We start from the raw sequence: 21,252 nt of genomic DNA, 5'->3' as shown, positions 1-21,252 counted from the left end.
AACCAGAGGAACTAAACCAGGAACTAAAAGTCCCTGTCTGTGTTTCTGTCACATCTGAGGAACCAGAGACATCAATAAAAAACTGTATTCAGATCAGAGGAAAAAACAGCACAAATTCATCCTGTTTTTCTTTGTATTTACTGCTGCATGACTGATGTTTGAGTTGAACGTAATGAATGAATGAAAAGGAGAAAAGCAGCGAAGGGAAGTGGAACTGAAACTAAGCGTCTGTTTACACCTGGCATTAATGTCCTGAGTGACGTCACTTAAACACGGACATCATTTCTGTTTCCAAGGACCAAATTCGTTTGTTATTTGTTCAACTTGTTTTATAACAGGATAAATATTCAGGATATAAATAAATACCCCGCAGAGAGAGATGCAGTGATCTCCCCGCAGCTGCATGTCTCCATTCAGACACAGCAGCATAACTTCATTGATTATTTAAATCTCTGACACGCCGTCAGGATCTGATGTTAATTAATGTTCTTCTACACATCCAGTAGATCAGCTGTTACACACAGACAGTCCAGGTTCATAATGTTTGGAGTAAAGCAGCATCGTCCTGATAAATGCTGAACTCATTATGTCGACGCAGTAAAACTAAAAACTGTCGTTATCAACTTAACAGGACAGAGGAAACTATCCAGCAACGTTTAGCCTGAAATATTTTTTTAGACAGACAAGCGATAAGTTGGAAATCGGTTAGAGGAACAAGAAAAACAGGAAAAAACGGGAGGTGTGTTACGTTTTTAACTCACATGAAAAACAAAATAATTTATTTGTCCTGTTATCAGACAAGTTGAGCAGTTTTGGACGGAGGATCCTGTGTCTAGTCTGCAGGAAGATAGAGGACGTCAGCTGAGTAGGCGTTCTTCAATGTGGTCCAGACCACCTCTGAATGTGGTCTGAGTGATCAGATCTCAATCCGTCCTCGATGCGTCTTGGGTGTGTTTACATTATATGTATTTAGAGCTTCTGTCCACTGGTGATCAGATGTTAATACCAGGTGTAAACAGGACCTGAGAGCGTCTGTCTCAACAGTAAATCACCTGTTGAGTGTTTGATGTTTATTTATTTCTGCTTTTATAATGTAAATAACATGAAACGATTAGAAAATAACATTTTTTTTCTCTCATTCACTGCCTTTTATCCTCAAGTGAATCATTCATCTCTTCTTCCTCACCTCTCCCTCCCCCTGCAGCGCCTGCAGCTCTCTCTTGTAGGTCTTCTTTCCCAGCGTCTCGTAGATTTTGGTCATGACGGGGATCTTCTCGCTTCCGTCGCTGATCGCCGTGTGGTACTTGGGCTCCGGTAGATCTCCCATGAACCTCAGCACTGTGATCCACACCGCCAGGGCAGCCTGGGTTGAGACACGGACACCAGTTTATCCAGTTTATCCAGTTTAGCAGGTGAAATATTAGCCGGTTAGAACGTTGTGGGGGTCAGAGGTCAAAGGGTGCCCTACCAGCTGGTCTCCCTCGTCGTCGTGGAACAACAGCGGCTGTTTGAGAGGTCGTCGGACGTAGGTGTGCGTGGTGGTGCCCTGGAAGTAGGTGGCGGCAAACTTGGCGAACTTGTACTCTGACAAATCTTCCTCTTCATCGTCCTCGGGCAGAGGAAGAGCCTCGTCCAGATCCTCCTCCACCAGCTCCTGGTGGGTCCGCTCCAGGTCCTGCAGAGGAGACAGTCAGTTTAACTTTGGTGTTTTTTAGGACCAATAAACTCTCTCAAACCCATCAGATAATGATGAGTCATCAAGCTGAGGACTGAAGGTTTGTAACAAGCTCAGATTGTCCAGTTTACAACCAAATGCTTCAATATGTAGACACACAGAAACAATAATATGGACGAAATGGCTTTTACACAATGTGATTATACAAGAAAACAAGAGCAACCTGCTGCCTTTAGTTGTCTTTGAAAGAGTTAAAACCTGACTAGCTGAACTGTATCTGTAGTGTCTGCAATAGATGATTTCTGATGTTTTAAAGGTGCAGTGTGTAGAATTTAGTGGTATCTAGCAGAAATGGAATATAACATTCATAAGTATGTTTTAATTAGTGTAAAACCACCTGACAATAAGAATCATTGTGTTTTTGTTAGCTTACAATGAGCCTTTATATCTACAGAGGGAGCAGGTCCTCTTCCACAGAGGCCGCCATGTTTCTACAGTAGCCCAGAACGGACAAACCAAACAGCGGTTCTAGAGAGGGACGGCCACCGTAGGTTCTCCTCATAGACCGTATAAAAATATGGACGTAGTTACCGTGACGTCACTCGTTGGTTTCTGAAGAGCGGTTTTGAAGCTCAAAGTGAGCCGCTCCAGCCGTCGCCATCTTGGCAGTGCGTGACGCTGCCTAACTCCCAGCCAATCAAAAATGGGCAAAGAGGCGGGCCGAATGGCTGAAACAAGCCACCTAGCGGCTGGCGGACCTGTCACTCAAAGCAGCCATGTCCTTCATTATGCAGAACTTTACGGCTTAATAACATTTAAACGGGTGAGTTATAAAAAAATTCACCCCCCGTACAGTTGTCATGAAAGAGGAAATTAGCTACAGAGACCAAAACCGTTGTTTGTACCAGGCTGTAAACATGTTTATTTCTGCTGTAAAGTTGGACATTTTAACATGCAGGTCTATGGGGATTGACTCGCTTTTGGAGCCTCAAGTGGTCGTTCAAGGAACTGCAGTTTTTGACACTTCCGTTTCCTCACCGCTAGACGCCACTAAATCCTTCACACTGGTCCTTTAAGTTACTCTAAGTGTTTCTCTGAGCTGACGGCTGTAACACTGAAACAGTAAACTGGTTATAAATAAATAAACAGACAGCAGTAGTGCCACCTGTGGGTGTTTAGGGGAAATTCGTACAGACTTGCACTTTAAACTAATCTTTAGCATATGTATCTATAACAGTAGGATTTTTTTGACTGTATGATTTGCGTTCTAATATTGTAGAGGAAACATTTTGACAACTCGCCTCAAAGCCGGCGGGGGCTTGTCCCTCCTGTCCCGGGAAAGAGCTGGACATCCCCAGGAAGCCGAACATCTTGTCCACCATGTCGGAGTCGTTGACGGGCTCCATGCGGGCCTTCTCCATCTGCTCCACCATCTCCTTCTTCCTTCTAGCCTCCTCCTTCTCCCTCTTCTCCCGCTCCGCGTCCTCTTTGGCCAGCTGAGCCAGACGCTCCTAGAAGATAAAAATAACAACAATAAAGTCATAATAGTAATAATAGTAATAATAATAATAATAATAATAATGTCTCTTCTGCTGACAATCCCACAATGCAATGTGGCACATTTTGTAGATACAAAAATAACTGTTGTAAGACTCTACAGCTGAGTGATGACACTAAATGATGATTAGTGTCTGAAATCTCAATTTCTCTGCTCACTTTTAAGCAAACTACTGAGTGTCTATTATATACAGTAGTAGTGAATGAGGACACATGTAACCAGGTTACAATCATCTCTCTCCTGTAATCTGATTTCTTAAGTGTCATGTAAACAAGACAAACCTGAACCTGGTTTTCCCAGATAGATTCCTCTCAGAGAGACAGTTTTTTGGCCACAAATACGAGGAACCAGCAGTATGTTTACACTCAAGAAACCAGGTTACTCAGAGAAATCCTGTCACACAGGTACACTAATCAGAAAACACGTTTACACGCATTTTCACACGTTTGTTCTGTTGCAGATGACGTCACAGAGACAGACGGAGGGACGATGCAGTTTTTCCACCACAACACAAAGCGGTGTGAATTTTACAAACTGTCAAATGTTCAGGCTACTTTATGTTAAGTTTCTGTTTTAGTCAGACATTAAATTAAATGAAATAATTTTAAAAATGAGCATCGCTGTCAATAAGTGCTGCTCATGTGGGAATGTTGGGTCTCTATAAATTAAAGAAGTCTAGACCTGCTCTGTGTGAAAAGTTCCCTGTGAGATAACTTTTATTATGATCTGGTGCTGTATAAATAAAACTGCCTGCAGTCTTTCATCACACACACGTTCAAATATATAAAATATATATTAGAAACCTGATTTACTGTATAAATGGCCAAGACACCAACATTCAGCAGGACTCTAGTTTCTCTAATCTCATTCACCCATCATGGACACCGGGCTCCTTGTGTACATTATGTTTACTGGAGAAAACCATGTAAACACAGTATCAGCAAGTTTCTAATCATCTTTCTACATGTGTGGTTGAGCTTCACAAACACACAGAAATATGATGCAACTGCAGAGCAGGAGGGTGAAAGCAAAGATGTGTCCTCTTGTTTATAATAATTCAAACACAACACGAAACCTCTTCAAGTCTAAATAAGTTGAGTTTAATCTACAGTTTGTCTTCCTCTAGTGGCCAACAGGTAAAGTAAAGAAAAGGTGAGTAGAAAGGAAACGTGACTTCCTGCAGGTAACGTATCAGCAGGTTTACAGTAACCAGATTATCACAGTGCATGTAAACACACTGTCCCGTCAACACAAAACCTGGTCTCCTCAGCGCATATAAACGTACGTATTATGTCATTAAAAGTCTTTGTTGAACTCCCACCTGGTGTTTGCGTTCGGCCTCGGCCTTCGCTCTCTTCGCAGACATCTGGTTTCTCAGTTTGGCTTCTTCAGCCAGACGCATCTTCTCCGCCTCCAGTCTCCTTCGATACTGAGAGAAGACAGAGAGGAGTCAGCTGTTAGTTACCAAAACATCACAGTTTGTCTTGTTAAACGCACAATATGTCATTTTAGCCGCTAGGGGTCTCAATCAAAACAATAACAAAAGACGGAGTGTGATGACGGTGTGAAGTAGCAAGGGATCATGGGAGTTGTTTTCTTCGTTGTTAAATAACCAGCTTCACCGGGATAGGATTACTCCGGTGTTCATCATTCAGGATGTTTTTACCGTCTCCTCCTCTCCAGAACAAACGGACCCGGAGATTACAGGTAAAAACACTAATTAAAGCTGTTTCACCTAAAAAATCAATATTTCTCCGACAATGTTTGGTGACCACCGGACTTCCTGGAGGGGCTGTTAGCCGAGCTGCTGCTAACGTTTGTCCAGTTTATTTCTCTGATAACTTAAGATCCAGACGTCCAATGACTAAAATCCTTGTTCCGGGTAAAAGATATAGTTAAAAACAACCTAAATTTATCATGAAAATGTGGCTTAAAACTGAATAAAAGTCCATTTATAACAGTTTGTGTGGAACAACCACAACGCCGATGTATTATCTTGTATGTGTGTAAGTTACTCTTTGGTAGACGCCATTGTAGCGGACAAACACAGCGCCGCCGTATGCATCTGGTGCGTGTTTACTCTTTGGTAGAGGAGGTATGACGCCATCGACAGGCGACCAAATGAAACGGTCCGTTACTTATAATATACATATATAACATAGGTCTAGTTGTTTTTAGACATTTTAATGTGGAATAATTACATATTATAGCTTTAAGCTCTCAGTTCAAAATCAGAATTAAACTGTATTGAATCCAAGTAGCAGCAGAGTGTTGAGAGGAAAAGTAATTACTTAAATTTAAATATATATATATAAATATAAAACATAACACTACAACTGTATAAAACGTGTGTCTCTACCTCTCCCTTCAGCCTGTTGTACAGCCGGCGGGCGATCATGCCTCTGGTGTAGGCCTGGATGGTGATGACGGCCCACAGCCGGTGTCTGAACGCCCGGCGCACCAGGAAGCCCCGACAGCGACCCTGGAAGCGCGTGATTCGCTGGCGGGCAACGTGATACGAGGCGCACAACTTCCTGGAACGAACCAGAGCCTGGAGGCGAGAGAATCCCGCTCGCATCTGACGGCAAACACAGAGAGAGAGAGAGAGAAGGAAAGATGTGAAGATTATGGATCACTATTAGAGCACAAGCACATTATAATGGTTTATAATGGTTTATAATGGTTTATAATGGTTTGCTCACAGCTCCGTAGTTCTTCCTACAGTGATGTCCTCTCCACGTCTTCTGGATCAACACAGCAGACTTCCTCATCTTCAGGAAGTTAGATCTGACGGCAGGAAATGAAAAAACATTAAAAACTACTTTTCAAGAACATTTACTGAATATTTACACAGCAGAACACCAAGAAGGAAAACTGAACTGGTCTCCAGGTTTTATCAAAATGCTTTTTTTTGAGTGACAGATGGATAAATTTACATTTTGCTTGAAAAGTGACGATTATTCAATTATCAGAATAGTTGCTGATTAACTTTCTGTCGATCAACTCTGATTAATCAGAGACTTGGTGATCAAAGACTGAAACCAGGTCTTTGAGGTCGACCTTTTAAAATTCTTTTACTTGTTTTTAAAGCCCAAAAATGTCTGAATATGTTCAGAATATGTTCCAAACCGTTCGCTCAGGTCGTTTAACGCTGGCTTGTGTAGTTACGGTGATGCAGCTTTTTGCAGCTACGCACTTCATGTCAAGGCCAAACTAAAACATGAACTAATTTTTTTTTAATTCTTTAATGTTTAAAACTGCACTCTGTCCCAATCAATAAATCAAATAAATCAATCTGGAACAAACTCCCACCACATATTAGACAAACATCCTCTGTTGATATTTTCAAGAAGCAGCTCAAAACTTATTTTTATGGTCTTACTTTTAATTAATCAAACCTTTTATTTGCTCTTTACTGTCATCAGCTGTTTTATCTCATCTCCTGATGATTTTAACTCTTTTTATGACTGTAGTTTTTAATTATTTATTGTATTTTTTTCCTTTCTTTTATTATTCTTAAATATCTGTTTTGTTTGTTTTTAATATCTTTTTTCTGTAAAGCACTTTGAGCTGCATTTTATGTTATGAAAGGTTCTATATAAATAAAGTTTATTATTATTATTATTACCTGTCCTTGAAGCCTCGAACCACCTTCTGGATGAGGATGACCTTGTCGGTGATGGCCTTGTCTCTCTCGATCTCCAGCAGCATGTCGTGATGATCCTACACAGCAGAGAGAGAGAGAACTAGTGAATAATAACTACAAACTAGGGCAAGGAGAAACAGTAGAAAACTGAAGTGATCATCAGAGTTATTACATCTCATCCTGAGGGTTACACACATGTGTGTTTGTACCAGATTTCACAGCAATATATGGACTGACATCCCTGGATTCACACCTCTAGATGGGATAAAAATGTGAATATCTGCTAAATTATCTCCTAAAACTGAAGCTGGTTTATCTTTGTCATCCTGAAGTGAGGACACAGGAAGCTCAAAGCTACAGTTACAGCACTTTTTCCCTCTGCAAGCTTTAATCTGGCAGATTTCCAGTTTGCATAAACGCCCCAAAAAAACTCCTTCTGTCTCTTGCTCATGTGATCCGTCCATCTGCCCTCTGGCTGATCTGACCGCGTCCTGTAAGGGAAGTGTGGGTGCTGCCCCTTCCTTTCACCCCCCCCCCCCCCCCCCCCCCCCCCACTCCTGCACTTTCTCCTTCCTGTTCTGCTTCCTGTCCAGCTAAGCAGTTACGTCTGACAGAGGTTAGCCTTAAATCCAGATGAGCCAAGAGATTTGTGTGAAAATATATCTGACTAATCAATTTAAAACAGTCTGGCTGTGAGAGAAAAGAGCTTTATTAATTCAGGTGCTATAGATTCTGTTCACCAGTGTGACATTTCACCCCGAACCCGATTCGTCCTTTCTAGAGAACTCAGGACAAAATTGATCTTAAAGTAACAATCTCTCCTGTTTGGCGCCACCTGTGGTAACTACAGGTGTGTTTTTTGACCTCACTTCCATGGATGTCTCCAGAGATCCAATCAGAGTCGCCTGTGTGACGTCAGGCCGGAAAAAAACAACAGAACGTCACTTCAAACACAAGAGAGTTGAAGAGCGAGTCTGTTGCGTTAGCTCCGCCTCCGGCGTCTCTGACGGACCAACCGCTGCCAGCTGATGGAAAACGCATCACGAACTGTGCACCGCTTGTGATTTTTCCCGGGAATGTCGACACTCATAATACTGCAAATGCTTTCATCAGTGAAGTTATGCTGGAATGAGATAATTGTTTTATACCTGAAATGATAAGAATTGTAAATAATTGTAGATAATAGACTGATAAAGCACTTTCAATGCTCTGTTATAGAATTGATCATTTTTATAGCCTATTTTATGTGTATATATAATGATTCTGTTAGCCCATTGATTTTATATGGAAATAGCTAGTTTATACATGATTACTGTATTTTGGAATATTGAATTTTTATATTATATTGTTATTGTTTTGCATTGTTGTCGTATTGTTCGGACTAATTTAAGTCAGCAGTTAACGTGAAAAGAGTAAATCCACTGAAGATCAGCCGACTCACACAGTGTTAATTTGTTCTTTCAGAATAAATGATTTTTCTAAAGCATGTCACCCCTTCAGTGAGCTTCCACTCTGTGGGCGTAACAACGGCTGATCACTAACTGTGCGCCGCTTGGGATTTTTCCCGGGAATGTCGACACAGACGCCCAGTTTGAAATACTCATAATACTGCAAATGCTTTCATCAGTGAACCACAGGCTCAATCAACATTGTTAAGTCAACATAGATAAGTGACTTAACAGACATTTATTTAAATGAAAATCTTCAAGATTATTACTTTAACATACGTTGATATATTTTTGTGGAGACTTATAGACTCAGGTAACAACAGAGTGACTTAAGTGACTCGTCTTTCTAAAATTACTGACACTCTTACTGCTTTTTTTTTGGTTTGGTTTATTTTATTTAATAGGAACAGTGCACATTAATAAACATTGCTGTAAATGCATCTGTAGTCACTGGACAGATGTTACAGAGTCACCCTAAAAACAGAATATGAATAAATCTGCAGGAACGTGCTATGAATACTAAAGACGGCGATGTCTACTCAAGTCATCTTCCTCATACTGATTATTTCACATCATGCTGAACAGCTACAGCTGGCATCCATGTTCAGCTACCAATAACCTAAACCAGAGACACACTGCTAGCGTTTAATCAGGTATTCAAGCCTGGTAGAGCAACCTGTCAGCTCAACTACAATCCAAGCTCAGTCGTCTTGTGCAGACGGCTATAAAGGTTATAGGGAGGAAAGATTCTCCTCAAATGAATACAATAGTTTGAGCTGTAGATGTGTTACTTTAAACCTCTGTAGACCAGGTGAGCAGCAGGTTTACGTTAAACCTCAGATTCACAGGTTTACACTGAATGCTCAGGACACAGCGATGCAGTTTATGAGTGATTTTGTTCTAGACAACACAAGTCGAGGGTCATCTTTATTTATTTTGCCTTCATATGACAGCTGATTGTGTAGAAATAGACAGGAAACAAGGGGTGAGAGGGGGGGATGACATTCAACACAACAAGATCCACAGCTGGAAAAACACCAGAGTGGACAAAAAGATAATAATTTGTACTTTCATCTCAACGTTACACTTGTGGTGAAAAAACTAATACAACTTCAGAATCAATGTACAACATGTAAACAAAGTTTGGTCTGCCTGTTCGTCTAAATCTCCTTATATCCTCTCGGGTGTGTCAAGTTATCATTAAACAAAACTGCACGCTGTCAAAACACAGACTATCAGCTGATATTTTCATTCAACCTCTGGGGAAAGAAACAACAGTGTCACCGTGACAACCAGCTGGGATGTTCCTCTAGTTTGGACCTGAGAACAACATCGCTGGGCGGGAAACCAAAACACACGTATATGAACATTCACAGCACATATTAGACACACACACACACACACACACACACACACACACACACACACACACACACACTCACACACACACACACACACACACACACACACACACACACACACACACACGCACACACACACACACACAGTGGGAAACATAAACGCAGTCTTTCCTGTCAGCAGACGTGTCAACTGGAAACAATCACAGCAGAGCCTCACCACTGGGATGAACTGGTTCATTCCCAGTCAGCTGCAGGTGAGCAGCTTAAAACAATGTTCAAGGAAACAACTGACGTATAATTCTGCTACATAGATATATATATATGATGGTATTATCATATTCTTATAATTATTTAGTTTTATACTAATATATTCTAAAATGTTCTTCTGCTGACTTTAACACATTCAGGAAACAAAAGCGTCAACTATTGACATATTATATATATATATATATATATATATATACACATATATATATATATATATTTAGAAGCTGCTTCAATTATCCAATCAGAGGACTACAGAAATTAGTTTGACTGATGAGCACCTTTAACTAACCCCAAGCATTACATCACCATCCAAGTTGGTCAGAAAAAAGCACAAGAAAGACCAGAAACATACAAAAATGACACAATAACGCCAATAAATCTGCATTATAGCAACAACCATATAATCCTAAAACTCTCCAAAGGTCAAGAGTAGAAAATAACAAGTGAATTAAGAGTAAAAGTGCTGATGTATCATAAATCTTACAATGTTATAAAACATAATACAGCAGAAACCATAATAAAAGGAACAGTAAGTTAAGGACAAAAGTGTCAATTAATCAAAAATCTTGCAATATTATCACACATTAAGTATTAAATCTGCCTCCAAAAGGCACCAAATCATCACAAGTCAAGGATGTACAACAGCAAAACATAAATAAAGGCACAAATGCCAATTCATCATTAATCTACACAATAACATCCATATAATTTAAATAGTATCCCAGGTAGTTAAACTGCTGGTGCTCAGATCCGACCCAGGATCTGGGCCATAAACAAGCCACATGTCAACCAAAACAAACCAGAATACAGAAAACACATAGCTGAGAGCATCTTTACCAAAAAAGACCCACATTTGATTTGGGATGTTTGAGCCATATTTAATATTTTACACGCGGGCCATTTCAAGCTCACATCCATCCAAGAAGAAGAAGACCAGCGGTGTCGCATCATTACCGTATACTGTCTGGGATAAGAAACATTATAGAGGCTGGAGATGATTCTCATTGTTCTAGTCACACCTTCCTCTGACGCACCAGTCACATGTTCAGATTATTTTCACATTTTTTGAGGATTATTTGGTCTCAGAGAAGCTTCTGATATTTGCTCTTTGACTTTGATGTTTGAATAAAAGCACTCATGTGTCATGAACAGTAGATTTAAAGGTTGTGTGAAATGTTTTTTTTTCATTTATCTCCATGACAAACCATATTGATACAGTAAAGTTTTAATTTTTTAAAAAATTAAAGGTCAGATTTGATCCAATCTGTATTTTCTAACATCTTCCTACGAGTGGAGTCGCCCTCTAATGCAGCATTACCTTGAGGAAGATCTTGGTCTTTCCCATCTGCCAGTCATCATCTCTACCGAGCACCGCCTCAGCGATCCTCTGACAGGTTCCTCTCAGGTCCTCCTGACGGCAGACAGACAGACAACAACAACATTTGTTTGTATCCAAAGAAGACAGAGAGTCTACAGACATGCTGGCAGCTTGTACTCAACCACAGTGGAGCTTTGAGATAAACGCTCTTTAACTGTTTTGATGAAGAACTTGTGGACATAAGTTTAAAAAACTACAAACAAGGAGAAAAATGTGAAGCCAAGACTTTTTTTTTTTGAGAAATAACATTAATGCATCTCTTTTTGAACAGCAAACATACAATGAGCACATGATGCAGAGGCTGATTTCACAATGTAAGAACTGCTGCGTCTCAAATCTCATACTTCTGTTCTTACACTGAACATTTTGAGTGCATAAGTGCGTTCACACTGAGAAGTATGGAGAAATGCACTGTGAGAACCCGGACGGTGCACTCAAAACAGTCAAAAAGTTGATTGTGGAACTATGGACACTTCTCGCCCTCAATGGTCGCCATCTTGGCTACGCAGCGGAAGGGGAGGGACCACTTTTCAAACTGGAAATGGCGGCCGAGTACGTTGTAACTACGGTGAACATCACCGCATTATACAAATGTAAGTTATATATGTGTTTTTTAGCACGAAGCACCACTATACTGTTGTCAGATATAAGCCGTCAGTGTGTTATTTGGGTTAATTTAGCAGTCTGTAATGATTTGGTAGCGCTAACGATAACGTGAATGCTAACGCTAGCTAATGCTAATTTGCGATTTTCATTTCCAGTAAGTGCACAACGGCTGTGTTTGATTTGAGACAACACTACCCTGTAGAAATTTGCGCACTACACCAGTAAGTACACAGAGTACTAGATGAAAGTGTACTAACAGAAGTATGTGATTTGAGACACAGCTAACGTCTAAAGATGTACTTGGGACCCAACAAAGGACAGAAATGTAAACTTCGTCATGCATCCCTTTTCAAACATCACATAAGCTGCTTATTCTTGCATTAGACTTGGGTTAAAAGCACTTTATCCAATCAGAATCCAGTCTCAGATCTGCTTATTAATCTGAATCCATTCAAACACCTTATTGAATCCATTGTGGGTTAAAGTGATAAATAACTAAAACTCAAAACATTGAACTGAAACCTGCAGGCTGAGACGACGGAAACAGTCTTGAGTTAAAAAATTATATAAGACTGAACTTAAGACATTTTTGTGCCAAGGATACCCAGTTTACAAAATGATATAAATGTTCACAGTGGCAGAAAAGTTGATTAAATATGTATCTGGCACACTGAAATACACACAGCACATCTTATTTATTATGCAAGCTGATAATCTTAGTTTAACTGGGAGAATGCATCTCCTGAAACTGATGATCAGCTACATCATTTTGCTATTGTTGTTTGAGTCCAGTGGAGATTGAACAGTAGTGTTACAGAGTGAGATGTCTTCCCTCACAACTGATCTTTGAGTCCAGACGTCGGCGTGCAGCGAGCACAGACACCCGACATCCGCCAACTTTCACCTCGGCCTCCACATCAAGTGGCTCACAGAATTAACGTTAATTAGCAACAACTGATACGATCTGCTGTGTTTTGCACGCTGCTCTGTGCAGAGGGAAGTTTGTCAGGGCTAAGCTGCTTTAAGAAATTAAGTTATTACAATTCATCCTCTTGAGAACATGAACATCTGGCTAAAAATATGATAATTAGCTTTTCTACATTAACAATTGTGATCTCAGTGTTTGAGTAAAGTAATCATCATTTCAGTCACACGTGTGCAAACTTGAGTTTAATCATGAGTCCAATCTGAACCCCGAATACAAACATTGACTCTGGATAGTTGTCTTATCAATGTGACACACACACACACACACACACACACACACACACACACACACACACACACACAGGGAGGGAAACACAACATGTGGAGGTCCAAGGAAAACAAGCTGCTGTTAGCTCGTAGGAAAAGCTGCATGGTGACAAAACACAGAGTCATGTGGTGTCGTCTGGTTGATCCCAGGAATCACAAAAACACCATCATGACACACACACACACACACACACACACACACACACACACCTGTACGATGATAAATCATATTAACACCTAAAACAAACACATCTGTACCTGTTTGTACGCTGGTTTGACTCCAGGCATGAGCACCCGGTAACGGTCGACAAACTCCACAAAGGTGTAGCGGATGGGATATCCTGCGCGGCGGATACGAATGGTCTCCATCATACCCGAGTACCTCAGCTGACGCACACACAGCTCCCTGTCAAACAACTGCAGAGAGCGACAGGAGGGCTGTTAGTTTCAGGTCGGAGCGGCAAAGCTTGACCCTAACCTAACCCTACCATAACCCTAACCTAACCCTTCCCTAACCCTTCCCTAACCCTACCATAACCCTACCATAACCCTAACTCTTCCCTAACCACTAACCCTACCATAACCCTAACTCTTCCCTAACCCCTAACTCTACCATAACCCTACCCTAACCCTACCATAACCCTAATCTAACGCTACCCTAACCCTAACCTTACCCTAACCTAAACCTTCCCTAACCCCTAACCCTTCCCTAACCCTACCCTAACCCTACCCTAACCCTACCCTAACGCTACCCTAACCCTAACCTTACCCTAACCCTACCCTAACTCTACCCTAACCCTAACCTAACCCTTCCCTAACCCTTCCATAACCCTACCCTAACCCTAACCCCTGAGTTCACTCCTTGTTTGAGGCGTCTCAACTTTAAAGGATGGGTTCAGGTTTAATACTGTTATGTACGTGTATACTCTCCATACTGAAGCTCTCAGAACGACACTAAATCCCTCGTTCCAAAGTTCAGCTGTTTAGTGCGAAATTCCCTCTTTTTGTTTCTGCGGACCGAAGTTCCTCGCTGAGCTTTGGCGGAGGGATACATCCTGGTAGTGGCGTGTGAGTCTGTTGATGTTATCCGGCTTTTACTACTCAAGACGTTCTCAGAGGAAACTTTCAGGTGACTTTTTTTCTTTGCAAATTTGATAGCTTGACTATTTTTGGACACTAATATTATAGTAACAACCTGCTCCGAGTGTTTTGAGCCTGACATGGAATATAGATCACATCTGTGTTTATCTGGTGTGTTGTGAAAGAAACCAGCGATGGGAAAATGCGTTCCAGAGATTCGTTCTGAGGGACCCTGAAAGGACTAAGTTGTGGCTAACAGCTGGTAAAATGGTCATAAATAAACAGTTTGCAAGGCTCAGTAGAAGAGGAGCTGCGAGAAAATATCACCAGTTGAGCTGATAACAGTTAATGAGTGATTAAGTGTAGATAAATACACAGTAAAAAGCCGGTTCCGGCAACAAATCTACACGGGACAACTAGAACGTATCCCTCCGCCGCAGCTCAGCGAGGAACGAACATACCGACTTGTTTTAGCAAACTGAGGCTGCTGAGGCCTCATATGAGGTTTATTCAGTGTCAGTATGGAGAGCAGGAGTTGTAACAGTGAGCAAGAACCATCAACACATCTGTATTGTATTAAAACAGACTTTAAAAAACTCAAACTTATCCTTTAAACCTGCAATAACCCCCTTTTTTTCACCCCTTTAAATACTGTAAACGTCCCTGCAGTCAAGTTTCCACTTCTGACTGTCTGTCGATTGTGAGGTCATGACTTTCCAGACTCGACATATAATCACACATATACCAACATATCTATGACTCCTTTCTTTTGGTTAGACTTGTTTTATACATGTTTACATTATTTTGTCTCCTGATTCATTTTAACATAATTATTAACTGAACTTTCTAACAAATGTCACCAGTGATCAGAGAGTCAATCTACTAGTAACCAAGTGAATTCACGCCTCTATTCAATGCTGGTCAATTACATCCCTACAAATATATATATATATATTCTGTTCATACACAGATTGCAGAAACTCACCATCGGCTTCTTGTATTCGTTGGGTTTGATGCAGCGAACAAAGAACGGCTGACAGACGCTCAGAGTTCTCATCAGCAGCTCCAGAGATCTCTTAAACTGACTGCTCAGAGTGGGCGAACGCTTCCTGGTCTCTGCCCCCTGAACACACACACACACACACACACACACACACACACACACACACACACACACACACACACACACAAACAGTGAAACAGCGTTAAAAATGTCAGGGTCAGAAACAAAGAGGAGTCTTTTTTTTCTCTTCCTGAGCTCTGACATGAACTCTTTTCCTCTTTCTGTCTCTAAACATAAAGTCTTTGTCTGGCTGATGTTGAAGGTTCGTCGCTGAATGAGACAATCAGCAGTTTAGACACATATGATGATAAACTTTTACTGCCATTTACTACTTTATTGTTGTGTATTCCGCTTATGTGTGAGTGTACGTGTACACACAATATAGATGTTTACTCATATATTTGTCATGTAACTACTCAACTTCTTATTTCTCATAACCAAATCCCTTTTTTTCAAGTTGTTGTTTTGTTTTGTTTCATTCTTTGTTCAGGTGTTTTGTAAGGATTTCAGTGCTTCATGACATTACTGTCTTTCAGAGGAGGCTCAGTTTTAAAGGCAGAGTGAAGATACTGGTATCATATGAAATTAGACAACATAAGGAATCCAATCATGTCATTCTAGCTGGTCGGTAAGGAGGATAAATAAAGCTCCAAAGTTAGAATAAACCCTTAAAGTCTCAGTTGAAACTTGGTGTGCTTCTTGTCTTTTATCTGTTTGGAAACTCAATAAATAAATAAAGTTTTAAAGAGAAAAAAAAGTGTAGACAGAGCAGAAATTCTAATCATAAAGAATATATTCATAATGATATAAGGATGTTTTTAATTTGAAGAAATTGTTTTAAATCAGAGCAGCAACAATTGATCAATTACTCCATTAATTAAACCATTAAACAGAGAACTCATCAGCTTGACATGTACAGATATGTTTTATCACATGTGATAATAAACTGATTTTTTGGGGGTATTGTAGTCAAATAAAAGAAGCAGTGTGAATAAATCTCTTGGACTGTGGGAAATTATAATGAGCATTTTTCTTAATTTTACTGATGAAACAGTTTATTATCAGTCCAGAAAAATAATAGGCAGATTAATCAATAATGAAAATAATTCCAGTGGTTGAAAGTAACTAAGTACATTTACGTAAGTACAATTTTGAGGTACTTGTACTTTACTTGAGTATTTCCATTTTCTGCTACTTAATACTTCTACTCAATTATATTTCAGAGGGAAATATTGTACGTTTTGTTGCACATTTATTTGACTACTGTAGTTACTTTCAGATTAAAATTATAAAATAAAATATAAAAAACATAAAATATGTAAAAACTCCAAACTCCAGCTTTAAATAATGGACTTTTATTTGTAATGAAGTATTTTTACATTGTGGTATTTGTAGTTTCTTCCATCACTCAATGTTATTTGCAGCTTACTGAAATGTTAAATTAGCAGTAATCTTATTTAAAAGTTGTTTTAACAGTAACCTTATTTAAACAGTAGTGCCAGGATGATATTTTAGGCTTTTTATCTCAACGTAAAAGTTTAAAAGTTTCAGGGAAATACATTAAACCGTCGAGAAATATCTTACCAGTTAGATGAGAAGCTAACGTTAGCTCCGTGACGCGTTTAGCCTAGCTTAGCACAAACAGCTAGCATATCGCTAGCTCCATCAAACCTGCCTTCTTTACACAATGTCTGTGTTTATTTAACACATAAAGAGACAGAAAACAACAGGTTTGGTTTAGTAAGTGATCTGCGTACCAGGACATCTAATAACTATCCGCTGAGTCCGACAACTTCAGTTTCAAAAGGTCACAAGATTTGAAGGGTTACAGAATACACCGTAACACCAGCGGCAACTTCCTACTGGTGTTACGCTTTATTCCGTGACTTCACGTTTTATGTTTTCTACCGCAGTAGCATCAGTATTAGTAAAAAATTAAGACATAAGACATAAAACTCAGACATTATGAACAGTATTTAGACCTCAGAGGACCTTTGATGAGTTATATTTTAAGTTTTACCATTAAATACTAAGGACAGCATGGACTTGTATTCTATTTACATTAAATTTGATTCCAATGCAATTTTATTTGGATATAGATAGAGTTGAAAAATAATAAAGCATAAGACAAAAGCAAAAAAGGTAGAATAAGCTTTTTCAGACCACTTCTGAAGCCAGAGTTTGATGAACACATGCCAAAAAAAAGCTTTGGAATTATGGTTTATGGTTATGAAAGGCTAAAAATAAGATTTTCCGATGGAGAAATGAATCCATGAGGATTATGTTTTGGGGAGGAAGGGGATGTATTTTGTTATTTTTACCTTGGGAAGAGTGCTGGCAGGTAGACCTACTGAGCTACCAGGAGCGTAACCACACAGAAACTGCCAGGAAGCAGGAAAAAAGACATGCAAGTGACCACACACACACACACACACACACACACACACACACACGTACACACATGCATACACACACACACACGCATACACACATACACACAGAGAAGAACAAGAAGACAGTAATGTTAGCTTTGAGCTGGACATTACTGAGAAACATGCAAATTAAGGAAGACATGCAGAAGAAGAAAAAGTTGAGCAGGTCGAGCCTCCTTTGGTACCACAACAAGTCTTTGTTGGTTCATTTTGTTCTCAGATAAACTACAGTTTATAAACGGTGAAAGTATCGTTGCTGCCGTATTTATGTTTCAATCACCTCTTGATATTGGAACAAAAAAATTTGCTTCGTGCATTGGTGGAAAAGTTACCAAAAGCACCGATTTTCATCTCCATCAATGTCACTGAATGTATCATATCAGCGTAAATTTTACTTATTAAACACTTAAAGTGTGGCTGAATGAGTGTGTGTGTGCGTGCATGTGTGCGTGCGTGTCTGTTACCATAGCGACGTCAGCTTGGAAGATTTGTTTGATGAACTTGTTCTTAGAAGAGTGAACAAGCTGGATGATGTCACCATATAAAGTGTCTCTGTTCTTCTCCAGGAAGCCTGCAGGACACACACACACAGGCATGAACACACACACACACACACACACACACACACACACACACACATGCATGAACACACACACACACACACACACATGCATGAACACACACACACATCATAAACACTGAGTTACAGCGTGCACATTAATAGTAAATGTTCTGCGATCATCAAATATTTTAGCAACAGTCACATGTACAGTAGCAACAGGTGGAAACACATCAGCTAATAGCTAATAGAGGAACATTTTAATCATACATCTGCATCTTTAAATGCTTTCTGCTGTGCATGAAGTGACTCTGACCTCTTGTTTCGTAGAAAACCACTCCAGCGAAGTGTTGGATGCCAAACTGAGTCTCATGGTTGTTCTTTGGAGGGATGTAGTTCGTGTTGACTTTGTGCTGAAAGTTCAGCTTGTTCAGCATCGTGGTGTCTGTTCCCTGCAGGACACAACACGTTAACCAGCTTTAGAGGTGCTGGTGGCTCCAACTACTTATTTACTGTACAAACCAAACAACAACTACCACGATACTATCACACCAATGTGGAAGTACCTTAAAGTAGAGCCCGACCAATATACTTCTTCATTTTACATATATTTGATGTCATTTTAGACAAGAAAGTTTATTGTTAAATTGTAAAATATCCTGTCTCCATTACATGTATGTAAATATCAGATGTTTTTTACTCCCTACTATCGGTATCAGCTCCACAAATCCAGTATCATTCAGGCCCTGTGTTAAATGCTACCGTCGACTGCTGGATGTTAGCTCCAACTGACTTGTTAGCAAACAGTTGCTTATTTCTACATCCAGCAGTTACGGAGCAACATTATCATTCATGCAGAGTCATGTTTCTGTCCACCTGGTGAATGTAAGTCCAATATTCACTCTCTTTTAGCTCTGTTTTTACTCTCTACCAACTCCTGAGGGAAATATCTGGCTCTTTAGCTGCTAAATGCTCCACTATGTTCACCAGCTAGTCTACAGCTAACTGTGTCTGTTTGGTGCTGAGCAGGTAGTGTACAGCGGCTTTTTAGAGCTTTTTCTCTGAAAACGACGCTATGAGAGACACTGAGAGTGAACCAGAACAGTAAAGTTGCAGCCGGACAGATAAACAATGAGCTGAAACTCACTATAAAGAGAGAGGAGCTGCAGAGTATCACAACACATTACACAACGACAGCTCAGACATTATTATTATTAAAAATATACAATATACATACAACATATATATATATGTATGAGGCTTTAATGCTGCTATTGTCTGACTCTCACTGAGTGTTTGTACCTTTGGGAACTTGCTCTCCTCATCAATGAGCGAGATGATGTTCATGGGTTTGATGGCGATCATGTCCAGAGCGTCCTGGTTGTCGGTGAACTCGATGTGCTGCCAGTTGATGTGCTCCAGGTTGTACTCCTCCTGCTCCAGCTTGAAGACGTGACGGACGAAGAACTGCTGCAGGTTCTCGTTGGCGAAGTTGATGCACAGCTGCTCGAAGCTGCAGGAAGGCGAGAAGAAGAAAACAAGTGCGATGACAAAAGAATTTCACTCTACGTTGATGCTCTTCAATTAAAGAAGGTGAGAGGAAGAAGTTTTAGTTTAAGATGGAATATATTGACATTGTAAGAGAAAAGAAGACTGATTCCATGTTGATAGACGGCTGCTCAGAGCTTCAGGAGGCGAATTTAATCTGATAATAAGAAATGCAAATAACAGCTGGATCTCCTCAGGAAGCTGCATCATTAAGAACAGCAGGGAATCGAATCAAGTTTATTTATATATAAATATATCATGGAGCTTTACATAATGCAATAAAACATTAATTATATGTGTTTAACTAAAATAAAAACAGCATAAAACATTCAAATGCTAATTTTAAAAGAAGAGAAACCTTAAAATAAGATGATTTGTGTTTTGTACCTGTTGACGGTGAAGTTCTCAAAGCCGAAGATGTCCAGCAGTCCGATGGAGCGTCTCATGACTTTGGGCTGCGAGGACGGAGGCTTGTAGATGGCTGCATTGATCTTCTCCACGATCCACACGAACAAACGTCCGTAAATGCCCTGCAAACACACACACACACACACACACACATACACACAGAATCAAACACACACACACACACACACACACACAGGCTGAGTCATGATTCAACACATTAACGTCCTGTAATGGATCTCAGTTTTAAAGCGGACGTATTCTGCACATTTCCAGGTCTATATTTCCATTCTGCTGGACAATATTTGCATTATTTACAGTTAAAACCCTGTTCTGACTTCCTCCAGCTCTGGAGGTTACATCATTGACTGTATTTAAAGATGGACGTCATAACAGCTCCCCAAAAGTGAAGCCAAAACATCCCCATCGCCCCCTGGTGGCTGGCTGCAGTATAGATCATAAGTCCCACCCCCTCCATGTTAGCGGATGAGACATGAGCCAAACTAAAAAATCAAAACTACACGTCAAATAAATTTTTCCCAAAGATGGTTTCTGTCATTTTAAGTAGTTCCTAACATGCTGATGTTTGTCCAGGTGCTCATTTTTCTGATAAGTTTGTTTTTAATTAGTTATTTGACGATATAGAAAGGGGGTCTAACGTCGTGATTGACAGCTGTGGCTCCAAATGACGTCACACAAGCAAGATGGCCGCTCCCGAAAAGGAGATATTTCAGCTTCACTTTTACACAACGATAGGAAGAAGAGACGCGTCGTCCATGTTTATATAAAGTCAGCGGGCGACATCAACAAACTATAGCAGCAGGATTTCACTTATTTTTCTTCTTCTTTACTCGAAATGTAAACTTCTCAAATACATCCGTACATGTTGGAGCTGAATCACATCTGAAATATGCACATGGACAACGAGAACAACCCGTGGAAACACCTTAGCAAAAGAGACAACAGAACAGA

The 21,252-nt window shown here is 40.1% G+C and overlaps 1 protein-coding gene across 4 annotated transcripts in view; it reads right to left on the bottom strand.

Moving 5' to 3' along the window:
* Positions 1–21,252, bottom strand: part of myo7aa (myosin VIIAa) — a 76,921-nt gene that overhangs the window by 19,569 nt on the left and 36,100 nt on the right. For 2 of the 4 annotated variants that reach the window (XM_044355225.1, XM_044355223.1), the window contains 14 exons: positions 20,263–20,405; positions 19,630–19,840; positions 18,644–18,779; positions 18,233–18,339; positions 15,259–15,396; positions 13,452–13,610; positions 11,274–11,366; positions 6,862–6,956; positions 5,936–6,020; positions 5,593–5,811; positions 4,555–4,662; positions 2,977–3,186; positions 1,469–1,675; positions 1,187–1,363 (listed from right to left, as the gene is read on the bottom strand). In XM_044355225.1, coding sequence (XP_044211160.1) covers positions 1,187–1,363; positions 1,469–1,675; positions 2,977–3,186; positions 4,555–4,662; positions 5,593–5,811; positions 5,936–6,020; positions 6,862–6,956; positions 11,274–11,366; positions 13,452–13,610; positions 15,259–15,396; positions 18,233–18,339; positions 18,644–18,779; positions 19,630–19,840; positions 20,263–20,405 — 2,088 coding nt within the window. Of the gene's footprint in view, positions 1–1,186; positions 1,364–1,468; positions 1,676–2,976; positions 3,187–4,554; positions 4,663–5,592; positions 5,812–5,935; positions 6,021–6,861; positions 6,957–11,273; positions 11,367–13,451; positions 13,611–15,258; positions 15,397–16,920; positions 17,375–18,232; positions 18,340–18,643; positions 18,780–19,629; positions 19,841–20,262; positions 20,406–21,252 lie in introns of those variants that run through there. The other 2 variants (XM_044355226.1, XM_044355227.1) reach the window with 2 other exon arrangements.

Source organism: Thunnus albacares, chromosome 6 (assembly GCF_914725855.1).
Source record: "Thunnus albacares chromosome 6, fThuAlb1.1, whole genome shotgun sequence".
Classification (NCBI taxonomy): Eukaryota; Metazoa; Chordata; class Actinopteri; order Scombriformes; family Scombridae; genus Thunnus; species Thunnus albacares.
Note: the sequence above shows the minus strand (reverse complement) of the source record. Positions and strands in the feature narration are given on the sequence as shown.